Below are 23867 nucleotides of genomic sequence, written 5' to 3' on the forward strand. Positions count from 1 at the left end.
ACTGCCATGACACCACACATTTCAATCTAACCTCCCTGGATATCTGGGACTAATGATGACATAAATGGATGGTGTCTTTCCAACCAAGACATCCTGCACTGCTCCTTAATGTTATAGAACAGATGGCTTATTGTACCACTCCCCCTTCCCACATTTAAGTCCAGGTAAAAGGTTTGGACTACAAGTCAGCTTCACAGCTGCTATTAAAACCAGTGCTGTCTAGTATTGTGGTAACACCCACCATGAGAAATAAAACAGTTTTGTATTGCAATCTGCCTTACAAAGTTCCATCTGAGTTCCAGGAACAGCACAGCATTGTCAGGATACAGCAGCAAAGTGAAAACGCACCTTTTGGAAGCTGGTTTTTAAGCTGAGAAGTCTTCAAACTGAAGTAAAAATAAAAAGAAAACACCAGATACGACGCAGTACAAAATAGTAATTATTTATATTTCCAAAAAAAGAAAAAAAAAAAAGTTTACAGCTATTTTGAAACTTCTTCCTTGTAAGAAGAGTGACTAATAGAAAGGAATAGGACTGGCTCCTATACAGTCGGCAAGTCAGGTACAAACAGTTGTTAAGAATCATTTAGCAACTCAGGACAGGGACTTGTGACGCAGCAATTCATGAACGATAAAATTTCTCCTTTTTTTTTCTTAAAAAAGAGGGAGGAGGGGAAATAAAGCAGGGAAAAATGCCAAAAAAACATTTTCCACAATATCTAAAAACAGTAACCGTTGTTCTTATCAGACAGCACGCTCCAAATCAAGGATACTCCAGTCCTTTCAAAACCGATACAGACTTGCCAAAGGCTGCCTTCAGTCTATTCACATCCTCCAGAACACACAGTCTCTCAGTCCCCTTTCACTTCAACCTGTCATTTTATAAAAGGTGGGTTTTTTTTCTTTTTTTTTTTCTTTTTTTCTTTTTTTTGCAATTAACATACAAGTGCTACTAACAGAGAAACTGATCTTCTTGTTGCTGGATGGCAATAAGGAGTTACACAAACGTCCAGTTTTTAGCTCAGCTGGAAGGACTTAAATTCTCTTTTTTTGATATAAATAATACTGGAGCTTCAATCAGGTTACTTCCTTTCCAGAACCTCACTGGAAATTCTTTTTAACCTCCCAATGCTCTCTCCAAAACTAAAACGTCCTCTTGCTCCAGGCATCTGACGGTTTGTTCTGTGCTGCCAGACGCAGAGATGTTGTTTTTCCCCCAGTACCACTGCTGGGTTTATTCTGACATGGATCGGTACCTAAACCGAACCCTTAATTGACTCAGCCAAGTCGAAGGGAACACACAGACGATGCAGCGACAGGGATTCATTAGGTTGAACAGCCCCAGAGCCCCAGGCCCACCCTCCCCCCTTTCCCCAAGTTACTTGGTGCTGTTTTAAAAAGTCTGGGTGTCACGAAGCAGTCTCTTCCCCCCAACAACAGAGTAAAAGCTCCACAGATTTCGCTGTCTACCTGGTGGTCAAGGTTTGAGCAGCAACAGCTGATGCTGCATCCAGAAAAACGCGTGGTGTTGTGACAGATGGGATTTTAGGATTGCTTCAGTCGCTTACGTGGAGGTCCCAGAAAGGGACACTGTGCAGAGGCCAGAGAGCGATACGCCTCAGCCACCAAGTGAGGATGTGATACTACCATCGACTTCCAGCCCGATGTCTCCATGACATCAGAAGCATGACTAGAAATAAGAAAATAAACATGCAGTTACTGACCGAAGACAAAAAGGATAACAATCCTATTTTCTACATGCTTATGATACCCAGCTTTTTTAGTGTTCTGATTTCAGATTGCATGCTGGATGCACCTTCAACTTGCAAACAGACCTGACTTCGAGAGGATGACTGTAGGAACACAACACTCATCTACTCTGACCCCTGAGCATACAGTATTTTCAATCAATACAGAAAGTACTAGAAAATGAGTAGAATCTCCTCTGCACATGATTGCTCCTGAGCGGTCACATGTCAAAACAAGAATAAACTTACTAATTAATGAAGTCCACTGCTTGAGTCTTCAGTTGATCAGCACTATGTAAGTCAGCCAGAATGAGGATCTCAGCTGCGTTTTCCACAGACAGGTTACTGCACAGTGCATCCTCACACATCACCTTCAGACGTTCCAGAGCGTACTGCAAAACACAAGCCAAAGTACAATTACAACAACGATCTATTCAGCCTGAAGTTCTACTTGTGCTCCATTACTCTTCAGTAACAAACTAGTCTACAGTGCTAAACAGGCTTCTTCACTTTATTACATGGATCTGAACTGTACTGAAAGAAGTAGTGATCAGCAAAAAAGGAGAAGCAATATGCACCCACCCTGAGGAAAGCAATGGGAAAGAAGCATACCCACCATAACTCTCATCCCAGGCTTCTCGTGTTACAGGTTTACTGGTGCTGTGTTCATGCTTTGAAATGAGTAAGTATTAAAGGTGATCTGAAATGCTGCCTCGGTGACTTCAAAGTACAAAATGCTAACACCAAATCTCACCCTCACTTTATTACTGCATGACAGTTATTCTCCAGATTCAGAGGGGACCTAATACTGAATGCTCCATAGGTGTCCCAGTGATGTTTAGGCAGTTTACACTCAGTTCCTTTGCCATTAATGTTCTGCAATTTATGACCAACCTTGCTCAAGTACATGCTCCTAGTTTAATACTAAAACACTACACAAATGCCCTTGATTTCTTATGGCTGTCCATCTGGAAACAAAACATCACAGCTTGTCTGTAAAGCAATAGCAAAAGCCTTACTCTAACTTCACATTCTCAATGGAAGCATTTACACCATTCAACGGTGCATTTACCCCAATTTTTCCCTCCCCATCCACAGCTTTGGGTTGGATCAATTATTTGAGAAATCCAAAGGATATGCATAGGAGAAAAGTACCTCCTAATAAATGCCCCACACTGTTTTCTGCAGCACTTTAGTCCGTATTGAAAACAAGCAGACACACCCGAGATCTTCAAAAAGGTCTATAGTCAGAAAACTAGAAGCCACTTGTCAAGAAACAAAGGCTAAACTTCAATCCTCAGCCTTTAAAAATATTACAGGTGGGCACTAAGAGACTGAGACTTGTGAAAATCTTAGTATGTGTGATCTGATTAAGGAGCTTGTTGCTGTTCTTTGGATGAAACACGGTACTTCTGAATAGTCTTGATCCCATGACAACGATTTCTATTTGAGAGAGGAATGCATTTGGGAATACCCTTCACACTGTTTGTAAGGTTTGTCTGGACGACTTCAAGATGGCATGGTATACAAATGCATGTTCTTCACTGTGTGTTGCCACAGCCCAAAAAGATACCAGATTACTAAGGACTGGTCTGCCAACCTGAACAGAGAGTTGGGAACCAGCTCCTCTGCATGACGACTGAGTGCCTGCCATACGATAAGCACCATAAGCATATATTAATTTTATATTCTTATTGAGACCTTCATTCTGTTACGATTAAATTTAAATGAATCATTTTAAATCATAAAAACATCTTTCGCTTAAGTCTCAGCAATAATAGTTACGTCAATTGAGGCACTCATAACCAGGACAGTCTTCTCCCATTGGAACATCTGAGAAGGCAAATCAAATTTACTTTGTCTGTATCTATAACTAAAACAATTCCAAAGAAGGGGCAAACCATTATCTTACTGTCTGTCTAAAACGCAGTCGACAAAGCTTAAACTATTCCCTCTGCAAACTGAATATCCTCTTCCCTGCATGTACAATTTTCATTTTGATTTTCACTAGGAATATCTCAATTCCTAATTACATATTTGGGCAAAAGTAACCATTCTGGTTTCTCAGGTATCGAGATTTCCCCCTTCCCATCTTTCTTAATTACACTAAAGAAAAAAAAAAAGGGGGAGGAAAAAAAAAAGCCTTACCTAATAGCATTCCTACTCCAGAGGCTGAAATAGTATCTCCTGGGTTTAGAAGACGTGTTTTGTTTTGGTTTTGGTCTAATTACTTATTTTCCCTGAGAGGTAGGAAGACTCAGAAGAAGCTGTTTCAGTCTCTTGAGTAAATATTACAGGCTTTATGTGCTTTCTTAAAAGATTTTTTTTTTTTTTTATTTCTGCTTTTAAAAGATGCACAATGAGTTTAAAAGAAAGAAAACCTACATTAAAAGCCAAGAAATTCAAAGTTATAGCCTACTCCGGCGTTAATGTACTGCTTCTTGCTTACACTTGTCTCAGTTAAAGATGGTATGTGATCTCCCAGTCAATACTCTTTAAATATTGAATAAAATATGTGGCAATTATAATAATCAAGCCAAGAACCTGCCTGCCTGCGTTATTTCCCATTTTAATTCTAGTTGCAGTGGCCCAATAACAGCACACGGAGCATTTCACCTTTAAAATCAACATTTCTGATGAAGCCCAGGTCCATAGCGACAGGGAATGTAATGGCTGTGCAGTGGTTTGCGTGGAAGAAGGTTACATGCATCCACATCTTAAAATCCACCACCCTATCTGGAACCCACAAAAGAATCCAAGGACTGAAGAAGCACGGAGACTGAACTACGCTCTCACCCCCAGAGGTGGTCCCTCCAGGTCAGAGTTGAGGCACAGTGGCAGGGCAGTGTGGAGGATCTTGCACTGCTGCTACCCGTGCTGAACCTGTTTGATGGATAAATTCAGAACTTAGTCTCCAGTGCTGTCAAACTGGCATCTTTCACCAGCACTAAGTTCACTTTAAAGAGGGAAAAAAAAAAAAGCAATAAAATTTTGGTTACATGTTATGAATTTTCACTGGTTAATATGGCTCGCTGGCCAGCACAGCACTCTCTTCCATCCTTGGTGCTGCAAAGGGAAGGAGGCAGAGGTTGAATGGCTGGCAAGGCACTGTGCCTGCTACCATGGGTCTACCAGCAGCTTTCAGTCACAGCATCCCTGGAACCTCCCCTGGTAAGGAGCCTGCAAAACCACTACAGGTTAGGGCACCAGGGCTTCCTCCAGTGCACCCCTTGTCTCCACAAGCAGCAGGGACTGCCACTGCAAAAAGAAAATAAACAACAGGACCTTCCCACTCTTGGCTATGCATCACTTTAAAGCATCTCTTGAAGCTGCTGATACCAGCCAGACCAAAAGCAGCAGGCCCTGTTTGCCAAGACACAACAGAGCTTTTGGGAGTTGGTACCAAACATGTGAAAAAATATTATTAAAAAAATAAATTAAATTTTTCTTCTCACTCCCAGCTCTTATAGATTATGTTGAATAGCAATGTTTTCTTATAAATAAGCAGTACTGACTGATATTCTTGGTCATTATACCTGATGATACACAGCTATACATCTAAGTATCTTAAATGTATCTATACTACGTTCAAAGTTTACTTATAAGCCACAACCAGCTGATATTACAGTTTCAAAGAAAACTGCCCAATCACAACAATCACATGAAAAGCTTGCTACAGGAATCAGGGAGCTCTGAGTAAAGCAAGGCACGTGTCATTGCTTGTTCTCTGAGCAGCCGTAAATCCCAACTGTACCTTGTCAGCAGCTGCCAGTAAGTCATCAGCCATTTTGTCAAGATTTGGTGCCTTCCCCGTGTAAATAAAGCACATCATTTCCTTAAAAACTTCAGGTTCCACATCATTGATTTCAACCCGATTCTGTATCAGAAAAAAAATGAAGCTTGTTAAAATTCTGACAAGATGCTAAAGGTTCTATCCAAGATCTTTTAGTATTCGGAGATTTGCTACAAACTATTCAGAACATGACAATGAAAAGAAAAAAGGAAATGGATGGAATAAGAAGAATTCTGAGTATTGCACATCATCTACTTCTCCCTGTCCCACCCTAAACTCTTTCCCCACAGTAACAAAGGTAACAATTGCCTCCTTGATCCTTTCCTTCTCCCTTCAGGACAGCTGAAGCAGAGACTTCTAATGTGAGAGAGTTAAAGAGGTGACAGTAAGCACAAATGCCACCTAAGAAACTTAACTGACCAGAGATGTTAAGAGTTGACCAGAGTGCTATTCATCCAGCTGTTAAAGTTCTCCTTCCTTAAGGAACTCACCTTTTTACTCTCTTCCATCTCATGCTCGAACATGGCGCTGAAAACCGGGGAACGGGCTACAGCAGGGGGGGCAAAGGAAACATAGTTAGAGATAACCTATTGCTCTTCAGGAGGAGATAAGCATGGTCTGCCACCACCTCCACAACTGTCCTACTACTTAATGCAGGGAAAAATCCCATAGCAGACAGAGCAAGCTGAGTACAGCTGGTGAAGCGTATAGCTGGTGACATCATGTCATGCGGGCAGTTTAGCTTCATGCTCTGAGGATGGGTATGCAGGGATGTCATGAGGCCTTTCAATCAAGGCCAGAAGGGTACACAGGCAGTAAGGTATCTTTCTTGATTTAATAAGAAAATACTTTGGAAATCAGGTTACTTCTCCATACAGATGCTTTAAGGATACATTATAGTACAGTACAGACACAAAAGACACCTCCTAACATCCTCTTTGTGTGGGAAAAGCAGGCAATTAAAAAAGGAATAGATATGTCCTCCTGCAGCAGTTCACAAAACAGTCTTTTACTACAGCTCTGCAGTCAAAAGAACTGCAGAAACCTCTTTTAAGGGAGTAATACAAAAAAACACCTCAGTATCACAGTACTTCACTTGCTATTGTCGTCCCCCATCCTGCTAAGGCCCATCCAACACAATACTGACCTGCTAGGATGGCTTTGTGAGCCTGGAACTCCTGGCCTGCAACACACAGGCAGCAATCTGTGAAGCGGGAGTTCTCCCAGAGTCCTCCCAGCTCATCTGCCAAGCGGCACTCCGGTACCTTCACCATGTTCATAGTGTTCTGGCCAGAGATATTTACAGAGTCCTGTACCACACTCACCTGGAGGGTAATAAACAAAGAACTCATTTTCCTTTCAGGAATTTTTAAGCTGTTTGCATAAATTAATGGTGTTTTCATGTAGGTTCACAACAATTTTGTTATGTGGTTTCCTAAGTAAGCAGAATCCTCTTTTTCTGTTCTTATAGACATCATTCCTGACCTATTTTTTTTTCTCCTTTCTATCAACAGACTGAATCCCTCCCAAATCAATAATGCAGTACAGAGAGCAACACAAATGAAAATGAAATATACAGAGCAACCACTGCATCCATACACGCATGCAAGAGCAAAGTCTGATCAGTGCAGGACATTCTGAGCACCCCAAATGCTTTTCTGCTTCTGGTTTAGTCCATTTCTTGAGTTCAATGCTTCCACTGCATTGAAAAAGAAATAAAAAAGTGAATTAAAAAAGAAACTTTATGTCAAATTAAGTAGAAGATTTTGGAGAAGGCTGCTGAGATTCCTGACCACCTGCTCTAAAAACCAGACATGGCCAGGCAGAGACCATATGCAGCCAAACCAGCTGACGAATAACCCACGCAAAGGGAACAGTTAAGAGTCTATTCAGCACCAAACCGTTATTGTTAAACATGCAGTAAATCATACGCCTTCTGCAGCAGACTCAAATTAGAAGAGATCAGAATGACTAATACTACCCTGCTATAACAAAGAATAAAGGAACAAGCTGATTGACAAGGAAGCATATGGGAAACCATTTGCTGGAGTTGCTGTCAGGTTCAGGTTAAATTTCAGTTCTATTAATATCAATGGCCAGAGGAGAACAATGGGCAGCACAGGAAGCTTCCCAGTTAAGCAAAAGAAGAAGTAAATTATGAAGGGAGAGATGACAGAAGCACCTTATTAGGGAAAGACTGCTGACAGCACACATCCCAACTCTTGGGGAAACCCCCAGTGGGTTTCTGAGGGCGGGCATGCTTGGGTGAATGAATCTTGCACAAACTATATGACCCTCAAGAACGAGCAAATACCAGCTGCTGCTTGCCAAAGGGCACTAACAATGATCAGCCACAGCAATGCAGAGAAAGGTAATATTCTCTGTCATTAATCTGACTGCTGTAACATCTTCTTGCCCTGTAACTTCTACTAACGCAGACTCAAGGACTCAAGAATCGATCTGGATTCATTAAAAAGCATCTCTAAGATGCCAGTCCCCTGGAGTCCAACCCTGATCACAGACCCACCAAAAAGACCTGCAAACTGACTCAAATCAACAATTAAATCACCTTTGTATATGAAACAAAGTCCGTTACCAGCATTAAAACAAATTACCACGTGGCTTTTCACAGGAGTTTAGGCTGGTAGACCTGAAGCACTGACCAGACTCAAGCGTCAAAGAAGTTAAGGTTTAGTTTAAGCTATTTTCAACAGCTTAACAAGGGAACTCGCAACTGCTCGGAGGAGGATTACTGCTGTAATATTCAGGAACTCTGTTCTGTTTTGAGATTCATCAGATCAAGTTCACCTGTGATGCTGGAATATAATTGAAACAGCAAACAGTCGTGCAGCTGGGATATGAGCAAATCAACCCCACCTGCAGAACAGAGGTGGAAGAACCTCCAAACTTTAAGCAAATGAGGTCAGACTGGAAATGACTGACAACGATCTGCGTTCTCTGTCTTAACAGCATCTTCAGCAACACGTTACGAGTTCAGAGCTGCCCTGTGCAGAGGGCAGAAAGCTTCTTCCTTTAAAGTTTAGTAAAGCAAAGAGAAGGTGCAGCAGTCGCTCAGCAACCTTTTGGTCTATAGAAAACCTTGATACATCTCCACATAACAAGTGTGTCATCAAGTACTGCTAACAAAACATGCTTGTTGGAAGTACAGATGTAGCAGCACCACTTGGCACCTGCGGCCAGCAGAGAAGTGTTAGGAGAGCATATGGTACACTGGTTTACATCCTAAGAGACTTAAAAAACAAAAACAAGCTGTTGAAAGTTCTCTCCAAACTGTTTCCGTACAGCATAGCTTTCTCCTCTAATATCACCATATAAACTTAAGACTTTTCTTATGTACAATAACCTACAGAACAAACTGAATAGAAAATAGAAGACTATCCAGGTCAGGTGAAGCAAGCAGTGGGTTTACTCCTCATCCAGAACAATAAAAAAATCATTAAAAGCAGACTTGACGTGGTACTGGCTGCCACCACTACTGCTGGATTTCCCTTCTCCAGTGTTAATTCTTGAGTTAACACCACAATTTTGAGGTCTGAGGAAGTTTAGGTTTCCCCATCAAGGCTTATGAACATAAATCTCGCTCTTTAGAAAGAGCTGCATCTTCATCTGCAATCAGTGAAGTGTGAGTTTTCTAAGAAGTTGTAGAAAATAACACAAACAAGAGCTGTGGTTACTGTGGAATTCATTTAGCTCAGCTTTTTGTTTCTGTAAGATACACAGAGGAAAACAAACTTGTCTTCTTCACATGAAGAAAAACGTGCTTAATTTCTACTATCGTTACAGGTAAAAGACATATAAAGGAGCAAAAAACAAATGAAAGTAAAAGGCAACGAACCACTCACAGAAAAAGCCACCCCAGCCAGAGGTGCACACACAAGCAGACACAAATAAAATCCAAGTGTTAAATAAACAGCCACTGCTTCTCCTGACTCCACTGACGCCTTAAAAGCAATGATGAAAAATAAGGTCACATCCACCTGAAGCTAATGGAACTGCTATTCTTTCAGCAGCAGAGGAAGGCTTACCTCACAGAATAGAGTGAGTTTGTCATCAGGAAGAAGTCCATTGGCTTCATCTAGCAGAAAGTCTCTTCTAATAAATTTCTTGAATCCCCAGTCCTTGCCTTGTACAAATCGATACGCTCGCTGGCTCTCTGAAAGAAAGACCCAGTGCTTCAAACAACAGCTGAACCACTTGCTTGATCAAACAGCAGAAGACAAACAACCAACCCCCACAGATAGAAAGCGTTTTTACACACCCATTGCTTTTGTTTCTTCTCCTTTAGCATTCAGGATGGAGAATTTGAACTTTGCTCGAACTTCACTTTTTGGACAGCTCACCAGCAACAGATAGAGGGATAGATAATCTTTACTCTCCTCATCCAAGCCTTTAGGGTTCACACGTAAACACCTGTAGAAGCAAGCAGCTGAATGAGAACATGAACAGTTTTTGGCAGGGCATCCACAGCTTTCAAAGGAAGGGCAATGTGGAATTTTCATGATTAAATGTACCGTCCTGATTACCAACCACTGAACCACAAGGAAATAACAGACAGCTAAACAGAGTGGAACTGTGCTCCGCAGTCAGCCTCAGGCTACAGCTTCAAGATAGATATTAATACCATAGTAATAACGTGGGTAAATCACTTAAAAAAAAACACAGGGCTGGGGAAGAGAGGAGGTGTATATATGGGGGTGCAATGTTACACAACAAAATGCACGGTGCATGACAACTTCCACAGGAGAAATAGCAGAACTGAGGTAAAAGGTGGAAAGGAGTGCAAAATTGCCAAGGAATGACAGTTAAAATTGTAGAGGAAGCAACTCAAAGGAAACACATGATTTCTAGAAGGCTGAAAGCTTCTCAAAAACAACAGTGGGGGTGGGAGGGGGGGAAGAAGGAGAAAATGACTCCTTGGTTAAGAAAAGGTAGTAAAGGCAGGAAAAGGCTAACTCATAAGCAGTTCTATGACCTGAAGCTAGACATAGAATATAGCAAGCAAGAAAAAGACAACAACAACAACAAAAAAACAGGCCAAACGACCAGCAGCTCAAACACACAGTGACAAAACTCAGAAATAGCAAGGCATGAGAAGGAAATCTGACTTGCAAAGGTTATAAAATGAAGTAATTTAATAACAAAAAGCAGTCTGAGGAAAGCACAGGCCTGCCACCCAAAGGAAGGGAACACAAATCATCTCATACACACAGAGCCCTAAATTAAATAAGGGGATAGATAGCTTGCTGCCATCCAAACTAAGGAAATTTAAATAAAAATGCTGAAACACTTCCACGGGGAAAACAGGAAAGGTTCTGAAGGACTTTAAAAGGGTAAAAATGTTGTCTTTAAAAAAGCAGGAACTCTTGGGCAAATGGAAATAGTGAATACAGAGATGATAGGAGGAACTACTGTAAGTCTCTGAATATATAAAAAGCTGCCAAGAAGAGAAAGTAATAGTAGAAATAGCCTCAAACTTCAGGAAAGAGAATATAAGAGTGCATGCAAAAAACTAGCTTTTTAACAACATGGTGTATTAGAGGCTGAAATGGAGCTTGAATACCCTGGCTGTAGACTCTGACTGGCTTCCAAGAGCTTGCCAAGATGAACATCAGTCACTTAAGACAGAAAATAATTTATAACAGACTATTAATCTTCCATGCTGTGCCTCTGCATTGAGGCAGGATGCAGTCTCCCCCCTAGCTGTAGCATCTACAACTTCTGACGTCTTCCATTACACAAGGAACACATCTAATGGTCAGATCCATTTGTTCTGTGTCCAAACACTGTGCTGAAGCAACAGTACTCCCTGCATGTTGTGCAACCAAGGAAGCCAGAATTTGTGTGCAGCACAAGTTTGTTGTTTTTTTAACCTAAACATGCTTCTCTATTACAGACTCCCAAGTTCTTCCACACAGTTGCAGAAACACAGCGAACCTCACTTCCATTTGCCTTACCATTTGAGTTTATCATTGGCTCCAGATGAAAATGTTGAGCTTTTGATCACCTCACCCATCTCCTCTCGGCAGAAGCTGAAGTTGTTTATGGTCCACATGTAGGAAAACTTCACCACTTTAATCTTAAAAGCAAGAGTAAGAGGTGGTTTAGGGCCATTCACTTTCACACGGGTCATAGAAGACAAAGCTCTTAAAAGGCAAAAATTGAAACCCTGGAAGTCACACAGAATCCTTTGTGTACTAAGTAACCTCCAGACACAAGAGAAGAGTCTGGAAATAGCTGGCAGCAGTAGCTGGACCACCAGAACTACTCCTGACACATCCACACTCCAACATGAGTGTCACAGAACAACAATCTGTCATCGCTCTGTTGAATGGCAATGCCCACTGTGACCAAATCCCAAGTTCTCTGAAAACCCAGCCCCTCCATTTGTTTTGAACCAACCTGCTGCTGCAGGTTCTAATCGTGTTGCCTCAAGATTTACCCCAACACACTGCAGCCTCACCTGCGTGTAGCACCAGCTTTCTGCTACGGGTCCACTCGACATTTCTGCCGGAGGAGGAGGACTTGGCACCCTTGACATCGCCAGTTTGAAGATTAAACAGAACGTCACAACTCAGCAGAAGAAAGTTACGTTAGATCTTCGCACTGTGGTAAAAGGAGAGAAAAGAGAATAACAACAAAAAAAAAGAAACCAAAATTAATAGCAAAAAAAAAAAACCCCAAACCTTCCAGACTGCTGCTAAAACTCACTGCACGCAAGTTAAAGCAATCACGCTTCCCATGTTTTTTCCTCTCTTCCCCCACACCTTCAAAACAGGCTGTATTATACACCAAAACACTTGGAATTGTTCCCATTTATTTCCTGAGGTGGCAATACACCACCACCACCACTTATTTTTTCAATATGCCAGCTCTTCACAGGAATAAACCCAGCCTATCATTTCCTTCAAGGAGTCCAAAACCAGGAGATTACTGACCTGACTTGGGATTTACTGCTTACCCTGAGGCTACCACTTGAACTCAATACTCACTCCTCACTTTCATGTGAAGAGTCTCACACCAGCAGACCAGACCTCTCTTAAGAAAGGCTCCCCTCAGTCTGCACTTCAGTTTATGGCCATTTACTTGGGTTTTGAGTTATACTCACCTGCAGAAAGTACGTGACAATACTAGCACACAGGTATAATCTAATCTATAATATAAAAACGAGTGATTTGTTTTGGGTTCGTTTCCTCTTTTCCTAACGTTTAATCTCCTTTAAAAAACTGCAGATGAGTTTCATGTAACTGCTGAAAGAAGGATACTGATTTTCAGTTGCTCAGGAATACGTATTTAACCCTGCAGAGCTGACTACTTAATCAATCAAAATGCATCTCCCAGAACAAAACTGGAGGCCTAACAACTCCCAAAGACCTGAATGGCAGACAGGAGAGACCCAAGATCCTTCCTTCCCCTCTGGGTTCGCAGAAGCACTGAACTTCATGCTCAGGCTGTTCTACTGCCTGTATCAACCTACAGTACTGAACTGATCTGTTACACTGCAGGTTTCCCAGTCACAAAGGCACAAACAACAAGGACAAAACTCAACCACCAGAGAACAGACAGTCAGGGAAAGGATGAAGTTTCCTAAGCTCACTGAGTACAACCTGCCTGCACACAATGAGATGCTAAGCCTAAAAGAAAGGCTTGATGAGAAGAAAGCATAACAAAATAAACAAGATAATAATAGGATAATAAAGAGATAATAGGATATGATGTTAATTTTCTTTTTTCCTTTTTTTTTTTCCCCCCTAGAAATACAGTTACTGCCTGACATACTTAGCCAAAACAGTGCTTGGAATTACAGCCCAAAGCTCCAAACCTGTTTGGCTCTCTCTCCTTGCAGGGATTCAGGCACAGCTGATCACTGCAGGACACCTCCACACTCCAACAGCTGAGAATCACCAGCCAGGACTGCATGGCAACACCAGGGTTCTGTTCTTTAGTGATGCCACAAAACTGCTCACCTGCACTGGTATCAGAGTGATGACAAGTTTGGTTTACTTCCACATCAGAGACTTATCAACATCAGGCAGTTTTCTGCAGGAAAACTTTGGCTTCCCAGTGCACTGAATCAATTAAGTAACAAAATTAACACTGAAGGCGATTACAGAGACCCGCTGGAGTCTTTTAGCTTTCTCAAAGACATTAAATTTAGTGGTAACACCTCGCTTCTGGCACAAAAATCAGGGATTGATGAGAAGACATTTGCTCCTATGCTGTGATGGCACACTGATCATGGCTGTTGGAGTACCCTGAGGACTTTCCTGGATGCAGACATAACCCTGCATCCCCACAGTGCCCAAGGAGCACACTCCCTAAGAGCACAGCCATCAGTCATATAACAGGGGAAGTCAAGAGATGATGAAACCTCCCGAACAAAAAAAATCAGGAGTTTTACAGATACTTCCTGTATTTCCACTGGGTTTTAAGTATCACCTCCACCTTCCTTCAGGAAAGAAGCTGTGCTCTAAAGGCTGGACAAATACACGAGCTTAAGACACACAAGACTATTTAATTTCCAATGAGTAACTGTCACTTCTATCTCTTATGTCCTCTCCTCCCAGATGGCTTGGACAGGCAGGTGGTAATAAGAGTTGTGACAGCGTGCTAATAGAACTGCTGCATGCCAGCACGTCATTTGTTACCCTTTTAGAAAGGCCCAAAGGAGACATAGGGTCTAGATTTTAGAGATTTCCTATTATTTAGAAAATCCTTCCAGCACAGCATGTCAAAGCTTTCTGCAGACCTTCGGGGAGGCAATTTAATACAGAGGAGAAAATAAATAAATAAATGGTAAAACAGAACATATCCCCAGCTCAAACCATAATAAAATAAATACAGTATCTTTTTCTCTTGTTATTTTTTTTTTCCCCCCTGTAAAAATGGCAAGGAAAGATTTGCCGTTTGCCTTGCTTGCCAAGCACACACACACGAGTTCACTAAACACAGCCTTAGGAGCGTGCCTTAGCAACGTCTGTGTGCCACTCCACCCTCAAACACTGACTAGCTCTTCTGGTATGGACCGATATTAAACACATTTTAAAAGGGAACAGCTGACTTAATGCACTCCGTGTATGCAGTTTCTGAAATCAGCAGGCACCCCCCGGTGTTTATTTGCTCACGAACACTTAATGCCTTACCACTTCACACGCCTTTAGTAACAGCCTGGCACCTCTGAAGCAGGAGCTGAGCAGAAAGTGGTGCAGGCAGAGGTTTTAAGAAGACATGCCATAAATAATACGGATATCAGAATTCCTTACGGCCAGGAAAGGCAGGACAGACTTGAAAGGATAAATATCAAGTCATGAAACAAAAAAAAACCCAGAAGTATTATCTTATGGATCCCCAATTAGCCTACGTACAGCCTGCAAGTCTCTTACTTTCTTGGATATCATCACAAACAGCACTTGTTTTTAGCATACAATTATTACATTACTGTTATTTTTAAAAGGAGTAAATTTTCACCTCATTCACAACCATTTCCAGATGAAATTTCCTCTAGGAATGAGAGCCACACCAAGCCCTTCTCAAGCACAGGAAATGTCCCCTTGCCACCCTGTCCTACTAATTACCTCCTGACTTAGCAGCCATAGCCAGACACCTCCGTTCAAAGCTCCATCCACTGTAGGAATCAGCAGTCAAAAACAGCAGCAGAGATTCGATCCAACAGAGCTGGGGGTTATCAGCTCAACCAATAACTCTAGACCAGGTCTCAACATGACTCAACTTTGCCAAAGAGCACATTAATTTCTTCTCAAGATAAGTTAATTACCTTTTAAGGAACTGGTAGCTTGCAATAGAAAATTTCAAGTATATTCCTTTCCTGAGAGCATTATTCAGTGATAGTGTCTGCAAAAACAAATGCCCTTCAATTAACTGTTTCAAAAACAAACAACATTATCAATGACTATCCAAGAACTGACCCAAACTGCCCGAGAGCAGCAGGACATGCAGAGAAAAGGAGTGAGACAAAGGTAAAAGAAGCAATAAAACAAGTGGGATGAGAAATGGAAGCACAGGAAAAGACCATTATGTTCCTGCATTCTTCACAGCCTTGGAAAGGACAATGGGAGGACTCAATCAGCTGCCATAAAGAAGGAAAAAAGGCAAGTTAACAGAGGAGCAAGGTAGAAGGCTACACCATCTAAGCAGTGGATGAGGCAGCTTTCAGATATTAATGTATATACTAAAGAAGGCACTCTTTTCCTGCTTGGAATACCAGAGAGGAAAGCAATGATGGGCTCAGCAAAGCACTCCCAGCTAATGGCTGCCAAGCAGCACTGATTACAGCCATCACATCACACCCTACCTGCAGCAGAACCTCCTCAGGTTCCAAAGGCAGGCTGAAGTTGCACATAGGGAAACACAGAGCTTACCCAGTGGTGGTAGAGGACATTGCTCCTGAAGTGCCATCAACTCACAGTGACACACGGAGCTTCGTTTCAAATACAGTAAGAAAACGACAGGAAAAATCTCCATCATAGCAGAGAGATGGGAAGGAACGAACTGGCATTCAGTGGAATATGCTTAACAGGCTGAAAAGCCCATAAGGTCTCATTTAGGATGCAGAACACATAGAAATAACCTGGCCTTCTGGAAACACAGTACAGGAGATTTCTCCCAGAGCTCAATGTCTGCTTCTCTCTTTAAGCCACTATTTATCATACCCAATTCTGCTTGCAAGCTGCCTCCATTACATCGTTAGCAGCATTCAGGACCTTGGATGGGCATCTTGTGTTACTAAAAATACAGCCTTCCATTTCACTATTATTACACCAAAGTTATTATTACACCCTAATTCGTGGTCACAGCAGGGCCCTCTGGACACCGCATGAGAAGATGGCTTTGATGCAGACACACACATATACCTCCATCCAGTTTATCCCAGATAATTCACTGCAAGTCAGTTATTTGTTTAGTTTCCTTAAGCTAATTCTGTTACAAAGTAAAGAAAAAAAAAGGAAAAAGTTGGTTTATCTATAAAAGTCATCATTTGTATGAAACTATTAGAGGATGGGAAAGGAAAGAGGAAATGAAACAGGGACCACCAGCAGCAAAACACATCAGCATTGTGAGGAGAAGCACAAGTTTTACATATATATGTAAGAAGTGAAAGAAATACCAACATCATTTAGAATCCATCTACCAGCTCTTCCCCTCTGCTCCAAACATCAGCTAAATACCAAACAACCAAATCCAAGGAAGACAGATGAAGTCAGGGGGGGTAAAAAGCAGCCAACAGTCCTCCAGATAACCATCCCTTTTGTAACAAATCCTCCACTCAGCTCTGCGGCCATTAAATTAAGCTGTAGCTTTGCATTCTTCTAAGATTGCTCTGAATAGCGTTTGAACAAATGCAGAGAAGCGTATCCCCTTTAATCACACCTCACCCCAACTATAAATTACCCAAAGCACGTTACAATCACATCCACATGCAGAAGTAATCACATTCTTACAAGCAAGCAACCTCCCCTTACTGTGCTTTTCACCTCCATTCTTTTCCCTTCTACCAATCCTTTCTTCCTCTCATCGGGAGATCCAGGCTTCCACAACCCCTGAATGGAGCACACTTCTGCCTTCTTCATCTTCAAAAGGCAGATAATGTTACTGCCTATGAACACTTTTAGTTTAGATTATGCTTTGGTGCACTGTACCAAGCAGCACTGAGACACTCCAATGGGACTGCAGGCCACCAAGCCCAAAATCCCCTCCGAAACCTTTAATTCAGATCAACTTGCCAGCAATACAAACATCTGGTAGTCTTCATGTAACGTTTTCCAGTTGCCATCTTGCATTAATATTTCTAAGAGCTTATCAAAACCAACCTGAGCCGAAATGCTGTTTCTGCCACTATTATTCTGGAAATTGAGCTTTCAAGTAATAAATTTAGAGATCACAACACGTGGCAAAAAATGAGGTATCGAGTTACTGGCTGCTTTCACCTGCTTGTAATTGCAGCATGACTTTGAAATGCTTGTAAGAATTACTTTCGCTGCTAAACGTAAAGATGGAGTGAGTGCCAAAGAGCACACACATGAAACCACCCTCAGAAAACAGTGTGAAATCCCACCTTTCTGGAGATGCCTGGAAATAAAGGCAGCAGCAGCTTGCTTCATTTCAGTAGAAAGCTCATTCCAGAACTTATTCCTAACAGGTCATAAATAGCACTGCAAACACTCCTGCTTGCCTGTCCTGTCGGGTGATGCTTCTCCCACATGTATTTGTATGGGCAGGAAGAGTCCTTTGCTTTCTTTTCTCACTTTGCTTAAGTCTTTTCTGTGAACAGATCAAACACCAACATGAAAAGGCGAAAATAGAGGAAGGAAATGAGAACCGAATCCCAACCAACTTCCAGTTCCAAAACAGCTTCATTTTCCTCATGAATCAGCGCTGTGTTTTCTAGAGAACTCATCACACCCACTTCAATAAGGCATGCTGGTGCTGCTAGCACCGCTTTAATAACCTAACTCACATTAACATCAAAACCCTCACAGCTGACCATAAATCACACTCTGAAAATAACCCAATCACGGCATTCGCCTACACCCCTATTTGAATATCCTCACCATTCAAACCCGAGATGATCTAATTAGTAAGACAAAGAACAAAGAAAAATGTTGGTAGCTCCGGGATTCTATATTTAGTGCATTTCTAACAGAGGGAAGAAGGGCCATGGGCAGTGCTGGGTCTGTTTGTATCAGTGGCACTGGGGAAGCAGGGCAGTGAGGTGCACTCCCAGCACAGCATTTGGCATTGATTTCATTTGTGTTTTCAGTGCAAACTCCCAAAGGAAGCTTCTTGGAACTAACTTTTAGTTTTGGTCATACATTCTAAGTCAATGTTGGCATAAGCTATTTATGGAATCTTTTTTTAAAAACAAAGGGGAAAAATATAAAAGTGCACAAAAATAAATTCCCAAAAGATACATCGTGTTATTTTCCTTCTTGCAGCAACAAGCCACCTCCAAAAGCTGCTTAAAACCCAGGCTCACAGAACTCAGTTATTGCTGCCTCCCATTCCTTCCTGGTTCCCCTTCCACCATTGTAAATAACACTTCAAGAAGCCTTCCTACTATTTTTTCCCCCACCATCAACAGCAAAACTCAGTAAGAACTGGGTAATCTTATCCAGAAAAGAAATGCCAGTTACCTGCTATAATAGACAAATGCAAATAGCAGAAGCTAAGATTTGTAGCTATCAAACGGCACCAGGACTTCTTTCTCTTTCAGCTTTGGTAAGGTGGGCTCCCAGCTCAGACCAGGAGGTTGCAGAACATTTCAGGAAGCATTAGAATAAATATTTATGACATTATGGGTCATTTCCCTGTAATCCCACTTGCTGAAAAACAGAAAGCTGGAAGGCAAAATTCACCACAACTGCAATTTGCAACACTTCTGGACTCCAACACCCATATACACACACTGTATTCTTCTCTAGAAGCAGCAGCAACAGAACCAGAAGCCAGCAGGAAACCTTAAGAAAACAGCCTGCATCTCAAACGCAGCAATGAAATATTCTCCGAATTTCATTCAGCAGCTACAAGTACTTCTAGGAAATCCATCAAAGCGACGTGAGCGGTTTTTAATCACAACTCGTTGAGGTCAGACACTTGTACAAAGATGCAAGTGAGGAAACGAAGGCCCCCAATTGTAGCTGTTCTCATTTTGAAGCTTGGGACGGGCAGCTCCAGCAGCTGCTCTCTGTGCACACAGGGAACACAGTGATGTTTCTACCGTAAGATAATAGACTCTTCGGAGGGTTTTAAATATATATATATATATATATATATATATATATATATGGCAACACTCCGTAACAGACAAAACAGTTCATCTGTAGGCATGATTACAGCCAAGTTAACTGAAAACTTTTACATCAGCGCAGGCAGCGTCTGTTCCAGCCTCTTCATGCAGCAACACTTGGGAGGCAGCCAGGCAGCTCCTCTGCATTGCTCTACAGCAGCCCCAGACTGAGGGTGTTTGTCTCCACCTGCTCTCCAGCCTCATCACTAGAAGCATCTCTGAGCTTCCTTTTAGACAAGGGAAAATCCTCTACTTAAAAACAAAAGTCAGAATGAGTTGAAGATTTCAGGGAGGCCTCACTGGTTTTAAAGCCTAAGCTGGAAAAACAAACTTGATAATCTCGTGAAGGCCCTCAGTGAAGTAAACCACTGCTATATACAATTACAATCTCATTTAAGATTTGCTGAACAAACTTCTCCAGCAAGGAGAAAAGAACGAGTGCAGAGCAGGAACTAAAAGCACATTCATTAATCCTGCACCTGACTAACAAGTCTTGTTTGCACTGAGATCCATAACTTCCTCTCTAGACCACCTTCATTTCCCAGGCTGTTTTGCTTAAATAATAGCACTTTCCACAGCCTTAGAGAGATTCTCACCTGCTACACACACTTGAGAGATGCTTGTTTATTGAGTAAATAAGACAATTAGTTCTGACAGAAAAGAGGAAAAAAAAAAACCCAAATCTGAGCAATTACATATTGCTGTTTAAGTGCAAGAAATCTTTCCATGAACATCTAAGTACCATCCCAGCATACTGATAGTTATCAGAGTTTAATGCTCAAAGTTCTGCAGCTCCCACCAGGCTTTTCAGCCCGATGCTGTATCGCTGTGTTTGCTGTCACATAGGAAAGCATTCCAGCTGTAAGTGAAAGGGTGCCACGTTAGCTCCAAAGAAAGAGCAGTGATTCACACAACTTCAACCAGCAGTCAGCAGTTTAAGTATTCCAGCATCCAACTACACGCCCTACATAAATTTACACATCCAGCAACACTAAACGTTTCTCAATATGTAATAAATTTCAGCGTACCGAGCTCCCAACCTTCCCATATACTTTGAGAAACATCATTACCAAACTTACGAGGCTCTGTAGTATTAAAAATGGGTAAAAACGAGTGTATTTTCAAGTGAATATTCTAACATTCTGTATATGAGACACTAAAAGGCATATAAAAGGACAGACCTTTTTGCAGGTAAAGGATTTGTTGTCTGGCTCAAGTTTTTTAGCACTGATACCAGTTAATACGATTCACAGCCCAAGCATCACATCAGCCCCATTTAAATGCACAGCACACAAAGCCACACTGCCAGCAAAAGCCATTTTCCAAGCCATACAACACCACCACAACAACACAGGCTCGGAAAGGCCAGACAGGTTGTGTCCGTTCGACAACTTGGATATCACTTTCAGAGCTGTAAGGCCAACTACATCTCATGGCACACAGTGGTGCCACTCCTGCCTGCAGCCAAAGGGCTGACTCAGAATAAAACTAACTCCCAAGTGTTGTTTGCCTTTTTTTTTGGGGGGGGGGGGCTGTTGCTACACATTCAGTGTCCTAAACATTCAGAGGGGAGTGAAATAAGACAATGACATCTGATGGATGCTGTAATAGTCAGGTATGCATATCAGCAAGAGGAGAATTCCAGAATCACTCAACTCCTTCCCTCCAGAGCTCAGTAAAAGGACACCTGAGAACAGAGAACTGAGAAAGAAGGACTGAATGTACCTACAGATAGAGTTTAGAAAAACAACTGCTTCTTTTCCTTCTCATGGGAAGCGTATTAAAGCATGAGTACTTTAATCCCATGCTGCTTTCCTGCACTGTCATGTGTTTCCAGATCTTGAGACAGATGCTTTATTTAAGTCTCTGAGTATTCTGCACGAGGAGCTCATCACCTGAGAATCAACAATTAATACCTTCAGATCCTCTCCATAAAGGCTTAATATATATATATATACCAACATATTTTTGTTGTATTTCCTCCCCGTGCCAAGCAGAAAAATAGCAGCAGCAAGAGATAGGAGCAATACAGCACGATCTTATATAATACTCTAATTGTGGAGAAAAAATAGGAGAGAAGGGATTTAACAAAACTACAGCAGATACTTTCAAACGTGAACCTAGGAATGCAACTGGTAACGCAGCAACAGCTCCTGATGACACAACAACACAACAGCTGCGTGCTGAATTTTGCAGAAGGAGCAGGAATTAAAGCAGGTAGTTCCAAGTTTACAGGCCAGCAGCAGAAGAACACAACACTGAGCAGAAGGGTGTGCCAAGAACAAAGCTGGGAAGTCCCTCTTCTGATTGAAGTGTCTGGAAAAATCACACAGGGCAACAAACTGGCTTCACAGTGTTGTTAACACCAGCTGCGTCCAGAAATTAACCCCCACCACCCGCACCCCACCAGTCAAACTGGCTCAGGGAAAACTAAAGAGAGGAAATTCTGGTGAATGGAGTTGTTCTTAACATTCCTCAGGTCTAATATACCCTGTTAACAGTGCCAGCAAGGAAACCATCCCCACGTGGTTATAAATCATAGCATGGCCTGGGTTGAAAAGGCCCACAGTACTCATCCTGTTCCAACCCCCTGTTCTGTGCAGGGTTGCCAACCAGCAGACCAGGCTGCCCAGAGCCACATCCAGCCTGGCCTTGAATGCCTGCAGGGATGGGGCATCCACAGCCTCCTTGGGCAACCTGTTCCAGTGCGTCACCACCCTCTGGGTGAAAAACTTCCTCCTAATATCCAACCTAAACCTCCCCTATCTCAGTTTAGAACCATTCCCCTTTGTCCTATCACTAAAAAGCACAAATGAGAGTGAAATCTTGATCAAACAACTCCAACGAAGTAAAATAAAAGAACACAAGAGATGATTTTTTTCCCCTATATTTTCACCTCTCTAATAACAGCGAGAGACAGAAAAGAAACAAGAAAACCCCTCCCAACACCCCCCAAAAAAAAAACAACACCCAAACATCTAGATTTCACAACCAGCTTTGGGAATGCCACGAGATTCACACATTACCTTTCTAACACCATCTATCACAATCAACACAGCTCTTGCCTACAAGCAGTACCACACCACCAGCAGACCCCACTCGCTGAGGGGTCACACCAAACCCCACTATCCACACTCCCAGCTGCTCTCCGCGTGATGATGCTGCACCATTGAGCCCCACGAGGCCCGACACGAAGCCACACTGTGGGCTCACCCGCTTTGCAGCTGTGTTCCACGCCAGGCCGGGACCTGTCAGCCCTTTATGGCGATGTGTTCCTTACCTCAGCTTTTCCACTCCTCGTTCCCTTCCACCCACACGTGTTCCTTCAAGCAGCTCCCCGTATCCCAGCAGCCCCCCCCGGGGGTCCACACAACTTCTCCCACCCACATCCCGCACCTCAGGCCCTGTTTCCACCCCCCCCCCCCCCATCCTCCCCCCCCACAGCCCCTCAGCTCCTGCCCCCTTCCCTCAGCTCTTACCTCCCGACCCGATTAGCCCCTCAGGGCGGCAGGGGGGAAGGCAGAGCGGCCCAGCCCCGGCAGGTGCGGCGAGTGGGGACGGCTACCCCCGTACTCTGCCCCCCCCGCTCCGCAGCCGGCCCCCCTAGGAGAACACCAGCAGCTGGAGCTCACTATATGGCAGCATGTCTTCCTCCTCCGATTGGCCCCACACACGCACGGCGGCTCAGTATTCCGCAGGTCCCCGCAGAAGCGCACTGCGCAGGCGCCGACCTGACGGGCAGGATATGGCCGTTCCCAGCGCTCCCCTCCCGACCGCGCACGCGCACTGCGCTAAACCCCCTCCGCTCGAGGCCACTGAGCGCATGCGCGCATTCCCTCACACGAGACCCAGTCAAGAGCGGCCGACTTCCTCCTGCGCATGCGCCCTTTGCTGCCTCTCTGGCTTCCGCGCATGCGTATCCGACTCCACCCCGCTTGCTTCGCCCCCCCCCCACGCGACGCTCCACTTTCTGGCAGCGCTGTTGCGCATGCGCCGTGTGACTCGGAGTCCCCTTTACGTTTGATAGCTCACTATTTGGCAAGGAGCCACTCCTGTCGCAGCGCCATTTAAACTGCCGGTGGGGGAGGAGGAAGAGGAGGGGGGGGGGGGTGGCAGACCTGGGTTGGCTCCCTCACTTCCCAATAGTACCGCAGGGCCGCCGCAAGCGGTGGGTTGGGGGATGGCAATACCTTCCCCCCCATCCCTGTGTCGGTTTCGAGTCCTCACCCGATTCCTTTAGCTTCTTCCCCCGCACAGCCCCCCTCCCACCTCACCTGAGACGGACACCACTGCCTGCTGTCCCCTGCGGTCTCCTCATACCGCCCTATACTGACACATCCGGGTTCCCCACTACGCCGCCGCCGTCGCCGCCGCGGGGATCACTGCGCATGCGCCTTGCGCGGGCCTGGCCGCGGCCTGAGGGGCGGGGGGGGGGGCGGGTAAAAAAGGCGGGAAGGCGTCGAATGAGGGAGCGCGTGCCGCCCTCTGAGGTGATAGCCGCCATC

The 23867-nt window shown here is 43.4% G+C and overlaps 1 protein-coding gene across 2 annotated transcripts; it reads right to left on the reverse strand.

Moving 5' to 3' along the window:
• Positions 1-426: 426 nt before the first annotated feature.
• Positions 427-23745, reverse strand: SPOP (speckle type BTB/POZ protein). Of its 2 annotated transcripts, none has more exons than XM_072356745.1 (10): positions 23637-23745; positions 12022-12164; positions 11516-11637; positions 9820-9971; positions 9587-9714; positions 6688-6865; positions 6032-6087; positions 5502-5624; positions 1997-2139; positions 427-1689 (listed from the first exon to the last, which is right to left on the reverse strand). In XM_072356745.1, the coding sequence occupies exons 2-10, from the start codon at positions 12097-12099 to the stop codon at positions 1545-1547; spliced, it is 1125 nt and encodes a 374-aa protein (XP_072212846.1). In that variant the 5' UTR covers positions 12100-12164; positions 23637-23745; the 3' UTR covers positions 427-1544. The 2 variants fall into 2 exon arrangements, with proteins under 2 accessions (XP_072212846.1, XP_072212845.1); XM_072356744.1 differs by lacking the exon at positions 23637-23745 and adding an exon at positions 22842-23150.
• Positions 23746-23867: the final 122 nt, after the last annotated feature.

Source organism: Excalfactoria chinensis, chromosome 24 (genome assembly GCF_039878825.1).
Source record: "Excalfactoria chinensis isolate bCotChi1 chromosome 24, bCotChi1.hap2, whole genome shotgun sequence".
In the NCBI taxonomy this organism is placed as follows: domain Eukaryota; kingdom Metazoa; phylum Chordata; class Aves; order Galliformes; family Phasianidae; genus Excalfactoria; species Excalfactoria chinensis.